General features: G+C 40.6%; 2 protein-coding genes across 3 annotated transcripts; one reads left to right on the forward strand and one right to left on the reverse strand.

The window, feature by feature from the left end:
* Positions 1-1,330: 1,330 nt before the first annotated feature.
* LOC4333094 (nuclear transcription factor Y subunit A-4) lies at positions 1,331-6,878 on the forward strand. 2 transcript variants are annotated; one of them, XM_015776494.3, is made up of 7 exons: positions 1,331-1,551; positions 3,032-3,135; positions 3,224-3,377; positions 5,011-5,141; positions 5,219-5,293; positions 5,574-5,741; positions 6,096-6,878. In XM_015776494.3, exons 2-7 carry the CDS (start codon positions 3,073-3,075, stop codon positions 6,456-6,458), a joined length of 954 nt encoding a protein of 317 aa, XP_015631980.1. In that variant the 5' UTR covers positions 1,331-1,551; positions 3,032-3,072; the 3' UTR covers positions 6,459-6,878. The 2 variants fall into 2 exon arrangements, with proteins under 2 accessions (XP_015631980.1, XP_025879588.1); XM_026023803.2 differs by having other exon boundaries at positions 3,037-3,135.
* Positions 6,879-11,080: 4,202 nt separating this feature from the next.
* On the reverse strand, positions 11,081-11,878 carry LOC4333095 (uncharacterized). The gene has a single exon (XM_015772780.3). The coding sequence runs from the start codon at positions 11,753-11,755 to the stop codon at positions 11,279-11,281; it is 477 nt and encodes a 158-aa protein (XP_015628266.2). The 5' UTR covers positions 11,756-11,878; the 3' UTR covers positions 11,081-11,278.
* Between the last annotated feature and the right edge of the window lie 797 nt (positions 11,879-12,675).

Genomic DNA, 12,675 nt, shown 5'->3' on the forward strand with positions numbered 1-12,675 from the left:
TTATACAATAGTTAACTACAAATATACTCCCTCTGTACTTGTAAAGGAAGTCGTTTATGACAATATTTAAGTCAAACCTTGGGAATATAAATCATGAATAACTCTCAAGTTATTGAGTTTGAAAATTAAAAATTATATGAATAGATTTGTCTTGAAAAATACTTTCATAAAAGTATACATATATCAATTTTCAATAAATATTTTTATAGAAACAAGAAGTCAAAGTTTTTTTTAGACTGTGTCGCTGTCCAAAACGACTTTTTTTAGGCATCCACAATGTAGTCCAAAAGTGGTCCATAAGTAATACAATATTTCATTCAACTACCTAGCAACATTGTGGAACTAGTTAATAGGAAAGAAATAACAAAAGCTACCTGTAAGCATATGTGCTGCCCATAGAGAATATAATATATTATTTGTCTCTACTTCTTCTCTCCTCCTAATACTATTTGCTATCTATATACATTGTGAAGATTACAATAGTTAAAGTCCATATATGTGAGTCCCATCTATATGTACTACTTTTACTATATATATTGTTGTTGCCCTTACGAGTACGGAGGGAGTATACCACATCATTAATAATTGATCTCACATGTCATACACACAACGTTTTATAGTCCGTGCTGCAGCTGATCTACACTTCTCTTCTCTCTCATCTCTTATCTTTTTCACATGTAGTTATAGCTGATTTATACTTCCTCAATTTACTTTTGATAGTCATATTTCATCTTAACACACAGACTAAGGATAAGTAATTCTACTTATAATCTATTTAAACATACTACTAGTCATTCCTCGTAAACAAGTAATTCGTTAATATTTATATTTCTCGATGCCCATGTAGCCAATCTTGTATGGAAGAATAGAGTCACGTACTAAATCTGAGAAAGTCATTAAGATGATAGGTTAAATCTAAGAGTCATTAAGATGCTAGGTTGTTGGATTGAAATATTCCGTATACCTATAAAAATAAATTTTTCAGATTTGAAAATATATCTATGAAAAGTATATGAAGTATATGGAGGGAGTACTGCTAAAGATGCCGTCATAGAATTGCCGTCATTTTTAAAGATGGAGTCAAGTCATCATCTGTTCGTAGATCAACTTCCAACGCGTTCATGCAAACACACTTTTCATACATTCGGCGAGAACTTGCGCACTGGGTTCTCCATGGACCAATGTATGGTGATGATGGTGTGTGTGTGTGGCTGTGTGCACCTAAGAATTTCTCCGGTGGATGATGTATGATGGTGGTGCCGTAGTGGCGAGAGCGTGACATAATCCTTTTTTTCCCCCTAAATACACATAGGAGAGAGAAAGACTCAATAGTAGTACAAAGGAGAGAGAGAGAGAGACTCTAGTGCATATTTGGCAGGAAGAGCCGAAGAGGGGAGGTGAGGATCAGAGGAGGCAGCCTCATCGTCATGCTTCAGCACTAGTAGTAGTAGTGCCACCATTTCTTTGCCCTCGATCTTTCCCCAGAGAGAGAGAGAGAGAGAGAGAGAGTCTTGATTGGGGGAGGAGAGAGGGAGAGAGAGAAAGAGAGAGGTATTCTTCTTGTTCTTGTGCTTCCACTTGATTCACTTCCAAATTTGTTCCCCTTTCAAGATATTCTTTCATGGGGCTGGGTTCCTGGATTATGGCGCTTGCATGTGTCTTGGTAGAAGTTGTTGACTTGCGGCTTTGGGTTGGGTGGGTGTGGATTTGCTTCTTGCTTGCTCATGTCCCCCCCCCCCTCCATGTCTTCCTTCTTCTACTTTCAGTTTCAGCTGGATCTCCGCATGATTTGGGGTAAGGGGGAGCATAGCTATGTCCCTTGGTTCTTGGTTTGTTACTCTTTCTCTGTATATGCTGTTCTTTGGTTCAGAATTTGTTTTGCATGAACAAAGAAGTACAACTCGTATGAGGCTTTCAGGAATTTAAGGCTGCTGCTTTGATTTTGTCTGTGGGCTAGCTAGACTGAGGAGTCTTGGCTTCACCTTTTCTTTGCTGGATTTGGTGTTCTTTCAAGTTCAAAATCTGGATGGTTTTTCAGTGCTTACCCCCCTTTTCTTGGGTACATGCTGTGTACTTTCTTCTCTGCCAATGAAATGAGACAGAGCTTCTGACTTTGGATGGACTGTACGGTTCTTAATTGACATTTCTGATTTAGTTCTGCGTTAAAGTGGATGCTTAGGGTACAGAGGAATTAGTGCCAATATTTGAAGTTTCTTTAGCAAGATTGCCTTTGTGTGATGATAAATAGGTTATCCTGGTTGAATTCTTGGCGGATTTCAGTTGCTATTTCCCCCCTGAAAAGCGGGAGTTCTCCTAAGTTTGATGTACTATGCAAACGTGGGATTTTTTTTTCCGCTGTTTAGTACTTGAAGTCTTGGAGCAATCAAAATCTTCTGAATGATTGAGTTGGATCTTCCGTAGGCAAGATAGTACAGGGAAGTAATTACTAGAGATAGTACATAGTAGAAGTGATTACTCATTACTTTAAGTCTCTAACTTAACAGCAACCTTGTGGTTGAAAGTAGTCCTGAAGAAAGTTTAGCATCTTGTCGGTCATAGGACATGCTGATCATTAGCATCTGAAGTAGCCTAGATTTGTCACTGTACTTTGCTCTTGGTCAGCTTTAGGGTGATTTTTTTTGTGTTCTACATTGGTAACTACCGGTGTGCTACGCGGACACTGTTTTTTCTTATTTATTTTGGATTAGCCCGGTAGATGATGCTGCTCAGGAGTTCTACTTCTTATCCTGGAGGTGTACTGTCTAGATAGATTAATCCATCATAAAGTTGACATAGTATTGTTTGTTAATGATATTGTAGAGGCCGTACAATAGTTCTTTGATTTATTTTATGCTTCGATCATTTTCAACTGTTCATCCAGCTGAGTTTGGATGTTTGTACAACCTAATCCCTAATCATTGTATGTGGATACTATACAAACCGAATTCAAGGTACTAATTTATCTAGTAACTTGGCTTTCTTTATGTGCCACTGTCAGTCTGACCTGAAAATTTTCTGAACTTCAAAATAGGACAGAAAATGTTTGTGGATCTTGAGTAATGCCTTCTAATAATGATAATGCTGTTGCAAGAAATGGAGAATCATCCTGTCCAATGCATGGCCAAGACCAACTATGTAAGTACATATTCCACACAGTGTGATACTGAATCATAGCTATTAAACTGAAGATAATGAACTTACCAATTCACTTCTATGTGAATAGGATTTTCTTGCCAGGAATAACTATCCAATGAAACAGTTAGTTCAGAGGAACTCTGATGGTGACTCGTCACCAACAAAGTCTGGGGAGTCTCACCAAGAAGCATCTGCAGTAAGTGACAGCAGTCTCAACGGACAACACACCTCACCACAATCAGGTAATACATTTTTCTTCAATGACATCATCTATACCAGAAACGCATTCTTTCCCCCAATCAAATTTTGTGGTGGTTTTGCTTGAAGCCTCGAACTAGTAATTTGCTGTTTCTGGAAATACACACACATGCATGATTGACTCTCAAGCAGCTAAACAATTTCTTTTGGTACCTGCTCCTATTATTTCGGTTCAGTGCCATATGAGTTATAAGCTGTAAAGGGAGAATATTCTGATAAAAAGACTATGAAAGAGAACAAAAAATGCAGTCACCACACATAACATGATAGGGTTAAACTTTGTTTCATTGTGAAATTTTTATGCCAGTGAGAGAAAATGTCGTATTCAATCTTAGAGGTTTGGCTAAAATTGCAGAAACGCAGAATATATTCTTCTGTGACTATATCATCCATTTTAAGTTTGAAACAAAAGAAGTATATTGCATTTGAATGATGCTCATTCACCTATTATTCCTACTTCCCTGCTTTATTTTGGTGAAAGATTGTAAATATACTATTACTTAAGGGCAGATAAGAGTTTTAATCCATATCTATTCTAACCCTAATCCCTATAGGAATTAATTTAGATGTGCTTCTGTATTATCCCTGCCCATAGCTTTTACATAGCGTTCATTTGTCTACTTTCACGTCTGCGGCAACCAGACCTGCTACAAAACTATGTAGTCAGAAGAATACACCAAAGAAAAATCTTTGCTTTGGAATCCATCTGAGCAGCATAGGACGGAGCAATGTTTTGGTTTGGAATGTTGTATGTAAATTCACGGGCCTAAATCATATTTAATTATGCATCTAATGATATGTTTCTACCCACATGAAAGAAACACTTAGTTTTTCTTCTTGTTGATTGGCCAAGTGGGTGGTTGTTGTATATAAGTGAAATAAATCATGCTAGCCTTTCAAATGATGATTGTCTCGATCTTGAGCATTATTGCTTTAAAGATCACGAGTCTTTGCACCTGTAGAACGCTAAAGCAAAATCTGTTCTTCAAATGGTCAGGCTTCAAATATATGGTAATGTAATTCAGTATGGCGAATTAAGTTGTCACTCTAATATTTTGAAAAATACGATATCTTTGTTATCCAGAATTAACAAAATATGATCTTACGCAGATTGGTATGTGTGAGATCACTGTGTGCATTCCCCCGTGTTCACAATTCATGTTCTTTTCCTGTTTGTATCAATTAGGCATCTAAAATTCTACATAATAAATGAAATAACTAGAGGGTGCATTATTATGTGATCAATTCTTATGCTCTGGGTTATGCTCTTCTTAAAGAGTGGCACATGTAACCGACTTCAATTGTTCGATTTACTAGCATATTGCCCGTGCATTGGTACAGGATTTAAGAAAAGAACACTGTCATCAACCCATGTTGGTCATCACATTTTACCTATTTTCATCTCTTAATTTTTGTATATACCTTTCAGCTGATAAGTGGGCCCATTGGACCCACACTCTTGTTTTTACCTTCGCAAAAAAGCAGGGAATTGGTGGTGGGGGTGGTGGCAGATTCACCACAAACCACCACCATTTGCTTCTTTTGAAATAGTATAGATAAGAAATCACTTCAGTTTCTAAGGTGAACAAGTGGCTGACATCACTTATTGTATGACAGTGTTTGTCCCCTCAGATATTAACAACAATGATAGTTGTGGGGAGCGGGACCATGGCACTAAGTCGGTATTGTCTTTGGGGAACACAGAAGCTGCCTTTCCTCCTTCAAAGTTCGATTACAACCAGCCTTTTGTAAGTTAACATAATCTTTAGTACTACTACTATGTTTGAACCTTATGTTTAGTTTACCTGTTCTTGTGTTTTTCCAGGCATGTGTTTCTTATCCATATGGTACTGATCCATATTATGGTGGAGTATTAACAGGATACACTTCACATGCATTTGTAAGTAAAGACAGGGCTGTAATTTTCAGCCTCCTTTTGTTTTATTTTCTTTGTTATTTATCCAAACAGAAGCAACAAATGCTTTCAAATGGAAATGAAAATTATCCAAATAGTTCTCACCAATTTTATAGGAGAATGCTACAAATTTAGTTTTTCAAATAATAATGACATTTAGTGAGGACTATGCCCAGTGGAAAAACCTAGAAGAATATATAGGCATAGAAGAAAACCTGCAAAATATATGTGGTGTGGTATTAAACTCTTGTGTATTATCAAACAGGTTCATCCTCAAATTACTGGTGCTGCAAACTCTAGGATGCCATTGCCTGTTGATCCTTCTGTAGAAGAGCCCATATTTGTCAATGCAAAGCAATACAATGCGATCCTTAGAAGAAGGCAAACGCGTGCAAAATTGGAGGCCCAAAATAAGGCGGTGAAAGGTCGGAAGGTATGGCTGAAGCATTTCATATTTGTTCCTAGCAATCTCTACAAGCTTGGGCAGTGTCACATAGTCATATTTAGATGATTTAATCCTCCAGGTACTATTCATTGATTAGTCCTTTTTAGTGATGTCAGATGTATCATTTATGCTTGTAACATTCCTTTACCTGCAAACATCAATAGAGGCAGTTACATTTTCTGTAATGATTCGAAATTAATATTCTTAGTTTTTGTTTGTAGCCACTTATGTTTAGTCCTTGTTTGGTTGCATTTGTTTCCTGCATGCGTGCCTTCCTGCCTGCTGTCTGTAACTACACTTTTCTATATTGTATTAATAATTGTGATGCCATTATGTTCCCAGCCTTACCTCCATGAATCTCGACATCATCATGCTATGAAGCGAGCCCGTGGATCAGGTGGTCGGTTCCTTACCAAAAAGGAGCTGCTGGAACAGCAGCAGCAGCAGCAGCAGCAGAAGCCACCACCGGCATCAGCTCAGTCTCCAACAGGTAGAGCCAGAACGAGCGGCGGTGCCGTTGTCCTTGGCAAGAACCTGTGCCCAGAGAACAGCACATCCTGCTCGCCATCGACACCGACAGGCTCCGAGATCTCCAGCATCTCATTTGGGGGCGGCATGCTGGCTCACCAAGAGCACATCAGCTTCGCATCCGCTGATCGCCACCCCACAATGAACCAGAACCACCGTGTCCCCGTCATGAGGTGAAAACCTCGGGATCGCGGGACACGGGCGGTTCTGGTTTACCCTCACTGGCGCACTCCGGTGTGCCCGTGGCAATTCATCCTTGGCTTATGAAGTATCTACCTGATAATAGTCTGCTGTCAGTTTATATGCAATGCAACCTCTGTCAGATAAACTCTTATAGTTTGTTTTATTGTAAGCTATGACTGAACGAACTGTCGAGCAGATGGCTAATTTGTATGTTGTGGGTACAGAAATCCTGAAGCTTTTGATGTACCTAATTGCCTTTTGCTTATACTCTTGGTGTATACCCATTACCAAGTTGCCTTAAAAACCCTCCAATTATGTAATCAGTCATGGTTTTATAGAACCTTGCCACATGTAATCAATCACCTGTTTTTGTAAATTGATCTATAAACGCTATAGGCTGCTGTGTTATCTGCATTTACTTCTGTAGTTAGTATTTTTGTTTGTCTGGTAACTCAAGGATAACCTAGTCATTTGAACTATTTTGCTTAATTCCTTGCACAAACCTAGACCCAAGTTCCATATGCAACGAGAGGGAGCACTACTTTAAAGGCTAATTGCAAGATGGTAAATGCATATTCTTGATTCCAGCTTGTGTTATCTAGTGCTACAAGTGCATATGGTCATCGGTAACAACCGGAGTAATCCACAGTTTGTGGCAAATCCGCTCCGGCCGATTTTTGACGCTAAGCTTGTTGCCGCATCCAGTGAGCAAATGTGCAAAACTGGGAATCCTGTACCTGGTTTTTGACAAATTCTCCAACTCTAGCACTCACGAACTAAAGCGTTCTTTTGCATTAACGTATTGTTAATTAGCACATGGTTAATTGAGTATTAATTATTAGAAAAACAAAAACTGGTTTATTTGAATGTTTTAAAAACTTTTATATAAAAAGCTTTTTTAAATAATGAAAAATATTGTTAAGCCGTTCACGAAGCATATGCTAATGAAAAATAAGGAAGTTGTACCAAAATGGAATACCGAACGTGGCCTGATAGTGCCAAATTTTGATACTACTTAATTTTTATTTGGATAGATCGGGGGCTACTAATAGGCGCGTGCGCTAGCTGGCTAACTGGCGCAGCTGTACGCCCTTCTATTGCGTGTTGTTATAGATTCATATCAAGAAAAAAAATCTCCCTCATGCGTTTCCTTTTTTTTTCCCTCTTTTTCTTTGGGATAAAAATTCGCCATGCGCGTGTGTTTTCCTTTTTTTTAGTTGACTGAACAAACTTTTAAATCAGATTTATTCAGGATTTGGAAACTTTTTAACTAAGATTTGAAAACTTTCAAGTCTAGATTTGAAACTCATATTTGAATATTTTCAACTTAAATTTAAAAAAAATTCAACTCAGTTTTTAAAACTTTCAAATCTTGATTTGAAAATTTTCAACACGAAACTAAAAAATTTTTAACTCGGATTTTGAAACTTTCAAATCTTGATTTGGAAACTTTCAACTCAGAATTTGAAACTTTCAAATCTTGATTTGAAAGTAAATTTAAAAACTTTCAACTCAGATTTAGAAACATTCAACTCAAAATTTGAAAACTTTTAGTTTAGATTTGTTCGAGTCAAGATTTCAAAACTTTCAACTTGAAAACTTGAAAACACGTGTGCTGCAGATTAAAAAAAAAGGGATAACTCTATTTTACACCCTCTAATTCTTTATCTTGTCTAAAACACACCCCACAACTTTAAAACCGGACATTTGACCCCCTCAAACTTTCAATACTGTGCAAAAGACCCCCTTAAGTGGTTTTCTACACTGTTTTTGTATCGAATTTTTTTAATCTAAGCACATGCGACCTCATAATTCCAAATGTGAGCATGTATTGTCCTGGATTCTCTTTCTAATCAAACTAGCTAGCAGGCACAAAGCAAATGATCCACTAATATGTTTCGCTAGTATTATAATTACCCTTTGTTGATGCAGCTTCTATGTGAAACAAATCAAGATTTATTAGCACACATAATATTATGATTTTGATGATCCAAGCAGATGGATTATATTTCAACCGACCGCTACAGTTCCAATTTTCAAAACGAAAACAACATCCAAGTCAAATATGGATTAAGAAAAAAAAAAGACGAAGAAAGCTCTAGACTAACGGCATGACGGCACGGTGCCCTATCTCGTAATGGTTGATCCAACCAATTGCAAATGGTAATAAGATTTTCTTTTCTGACGACAAACAATCAATTAGACCTAAACAAGTCCTACGAGCTAGTGATTTGTCCAATGATCAGCAGCCATTAGTTTGTTATATTTCGTTTGACATTAAGTCCGATGGAAGACCACTGCACACACACATGTGGGCTTCTTGATTAAAAATATAACTCCATCCATTACCTACTCATATTTGGAATTAGAAGGTTGCATATGCTTAGATGTGAAAATTTCGGGTTTTTTACACTAGGATGCCACCTATATAGATTAGTTAGTCCCACATGTCAGTCCGATCCTTCCTCTTCCTCCTCCCCACTCTCTCTCTATCTCTCTCTCTTTCTCTCTCCTTCGGCATGGGCGCATGGCTCATCCATCTGCCCAGCGAGGACCGCCGCACACCCATCGGCAAGCTCATTGCTACATCTTGTCCCTGACGGAGCTGCAGATTCGCCGCCTGCAACCAAATCGAGCTCCAGCACCTACGGCGGTGGTGGCGGAGGCGGCAGTGGGGGCGGCGTTCTTCGGCGAAGGGAGCGGCGCAGGGACGAAGCAGCTCCGAGTGGAGAGGTGGAGCTCGCCGAAGATACACGCGCGGGGAGGAGCTCGAGCGCCATGACCACCGCGAGTTTGGCGCACCCATTCGCCGAGCTTGGCGGAAGCAAGCTCGAGATTTACTCAATGAGGAGCGGGCTCGCCTCCATCAGACTGTGGTCGGCGCGACCGGCGTCTACGAGCTAGCTCTGTCATCGCTGGCCGCCTAGCTCCTCCTCTGCGATCGAGCTCCGTCTCCGTTGCCGCAGACCAGCGCGTTCTCCGGCTCAGTCGAGTACTACTCCTGCTCCTGCTCGTGCTTGTGCTAGTCCGTCGTCTCCTGCAGTCCTGCTTGGAGGCGTGGAAGCCGAACAGGTTTAGCCTTGGGATTGACATGCTCATGACTGCAAAGATGAGTAGCTAGCAGCACAACGTACTAGCTTGCCGAGATTAGTAATACTCCCAACGTTTCAAAATACTTGACACCATTAACTTTTTAGCACATGTTTAACCGTTCGTCTTATTAAAAAAGTTTATAAAATATGTAAAACTATATGGGTGCATGAAAGTATATTTAACAATGAATCAAATGATATAAAAAGAATAAATAATTACTTTAAATTTTTTGAATAAGACGAATGGTTAGACACGTACTAAAAGTCAACGGTATCAAACATTTTGAAACGGAGAGAGTAGTATATAAAAGTCAATGGTATCAAACATTTTAAAACGGAGGGAGAGCAGTATATATGAGTAGTTGTGATAAACAGGAGAAGCATCACACACAGGTCACAAGAGACAGGTCGAGGTGACGAGGTCTATATCGCGCTTGTGTCGGAGCTGCTTCTTCCTTGCTCCCTGCTTAGCCATCTCTGCGGTCGTGCGCGGCTTCCGCCGACGACCGCGCGCAGCGGCTTGGAGCTGCTACTTTCCTGCGACAACTCCTCCGCCGACGACCGCAGCTGCTTGTCGGAGATGCGCGCCACTGACCGCTCAACCCTGCCTTCGCAGTGCCGCTACCGCCGCCGCTCGTGAAAAAGCAACGTCAAAACAACCCAGCAATATGGGCTTGGCCCACATAATCATAAGTGCTGACGTGGCGAAGGGGCATCCTACATGTCATCCACGTGTGTAAAATCCATGGTAAAACAGCCCAAGGGGGTCAAGTATCCGGTATTCACAGTTAGAGGGTGTATTATACCCGATTTCGTAGTTCGGGGGTGTATTTCAGACAAGTATAAAAGTTCGAGGGTGTATAATGGACTTTTTCAGAAAAAAAAAGGGAAAGAGTGCAAAAGAAAATGAAAAATGCGCGCTGAGGGGAGGGACACCAAAATAGAGAAAAAAATCGCAGAAAGCGGCCGCCAGAATGGAGGAAACATTGCGGAAAGACAGATGGAAAACATGTGGCGCAGTGAAGGCGACGCCAGCTAACCCGTGCGAGTACGTATGTGTGCCAGATAGCATTCCTAGGATTGATCAGCATCAACTCTAAAGACTTACTGTAGTAAAAATTAGGCTCTGTTTACTTTCCTAATAAAAACTTTTCACCATGTCACGTTAAATGTTTGGAACATATGAAGTATTAAATATAGAAAAAAACTAATCATACAGATTGCGTGTAAATTGCGAGACGAATCTTTTAAACCTAACTAATTGCTCCATAATTTGAAAGTGTGCTACAATAAATATTTACTAATGATAGATTAATTATGCTTAATAAATTTGTCTAACGGTTCTCTGGTGGCATCTGTGCCTTTGTTTTATTATTATATTACGTTTAATGCTTTAAATGTGTATTCGTGTATATCCGATATGACAACCATAAAAAAAATTCAAAAATTCCTCAACTCAGAAAGGCCTGAGTAGCGTGAAAAAGAAAAAGACAATGAGTACAAATAAATGACGTTTTTTTAGAGTGGATAGAAAATTATTTTATTTCCATTCAAAGCAGAGTAGTCTCCAGTTTGATAAGCGTAGCAGAGAGGTACGTTGCCACCTGTGATACGTACACGTACACCGACACCTCGACACACACGGACACGGTACACGTGAAGAGTAAAAAAAAAAAAAAACAAGCCCGATCCGATGCAACGGTTGCGATGACGTGGCCGGCGTCACTTGGCGTCGGCGGCGGCGGCGGCATCGGCGGCGCGCTGGGCGTCGATCTTGGCGGCGATGGAGGCGGCCTCGTGCTCGGCGGCCTCGAGGAGGAAGCTGCCCCCCTCGTCGTCGACGGCGACCTGGAGCGGCTGGGAGCCGAGGCCGTCGGCGACGGCGAGCATGATGCGGCGCATCTGGTCGCGGAACTCGGCGCGGTCGACGGCGCCGCTGTGGTCGGCGTCGAACTGCTCGAAGACGGAGTCGTAGAGCGCGGAGACCTCGGCGGGGAGCGGGGCCGGCTCGGCGGAGCCGAACCCGGCGCCGTCGAGGAGGCGGAAGGACTCGAGCGCGCGGCGGAGCTCGGCGCGGGACAGCACGCCGTCGCCGTTGGCGTCCAGCGCCTCGAAGCGCGCGTCGACGCTGCGGGCGAAGGCGTCGTCGTCCGCCACGAAGCCCCGCACCGTCGACCCGTCCAGGATCACCACGCTCATGGCGATCGATCGATCGATCTGCTTCTGCTGCTGCTGCTTGCTGATGCTGATGTGGTGGTTGGAGTGGGAGGGAGTGATGCTTATCTGCTGCTTGCTTACTAGTAGTAGTGCTAGTTGAGTAGTGAGTGATGCGGAGAAGGGAGATATTTTTGTAAGCGAGAGATTACGACGGATAAACAAACAAACAATGGGCATATGCGCGGTTCGATCAGCGGCTGCCTATCCGTATCAGCTTGCTCGGCTCGGCTTTCGTCTCTCAAACGCGCGCACATGGTTTTTTCTTCTTTTTTTTTTTAACAACTTGATCCGTCACATCAATGGTGAATGCTGAATTTTGCTTATGCGGACATTCTTCCAAAGAGGATTTCACGGATATTTATGTGTAAACAATGAAATACTCTCTGTCCCATAAAAAAAATAAATAACGAGATATGATATATGCTAATACTGTAAATCTGGACATATGTATATCTAGATTTATAGTACTATGATATGTCATATCCTATACTATTTTTTATGGAACGAGATGAGTACTCCCTTCGTCAAAAAAAATTCAAATTATAGAGTTTGAATTTTATAAAAAAAAAATCTTCTACCATCCTACCTACCCTCGAAAAACTCAACTTCTAGAGTTTAAATTTTATCAAAAAAACCAACTTCTACCATCTTACCTACACTCAGCACGTAAAACGAGAAGTTTTATTTCTTCAATACCCTTTATATATATCACTCTTACTACTTTTTTTCAATAATTAAGGGCATTATAGTCATTTCCACTCTCCACTAATACTACCTTGGGATGCTAGGAATTGATTTTTTTTGGACGGAGGGAGTACATATTAGTACTCTCCATATCAAACTTTCCTTTTAATAAAGATTAAGGTCAGTCAAAAATATTTCCTATTGGTCAACTTATTAGT

This window comes from Oryza sativa, chromosome 3, assembly GCF_034140825.1.
Source record: "Oryza sativa Japonica Group chromosome 3, ASM3414082v1".
Lineage (NCBI taxonomy): Eukaryota > Viridiplantae > Streptophyta > Magnoliopsida > Poales > Poaceae > Oryza > Oryza sativa.

Coding starts and splice junctions, on each gene's coding strand:
- LOC4333094 (XM_015776494.3), top strand. CDS start 3,073: ATGATAATGCTGTTGCAAGAAATGGAGAATCATCCTGTCCAATGCATG. Junction 5,142..5,218: donor TCGATTACAACCAGCCTTTT/GTAAGTTAACAT, acceptor GTGTTTTTCCAG/GCATGTGTTTCTTATCCATA. Junction 5,294..5,573: donor GATACACTTCACATGCATTT/GTAAGTAAAGAC, acceptor ATTATCAAACAG/GTTCATCCTCAAATTACTGG.
- LOC4333095 (XM_015772780.3), bottom strand. CDS start 11,755: ATGAGCGTGGTGATCCTGGACGGGTCGACGGTGCGGGGCTTCGTGGCG.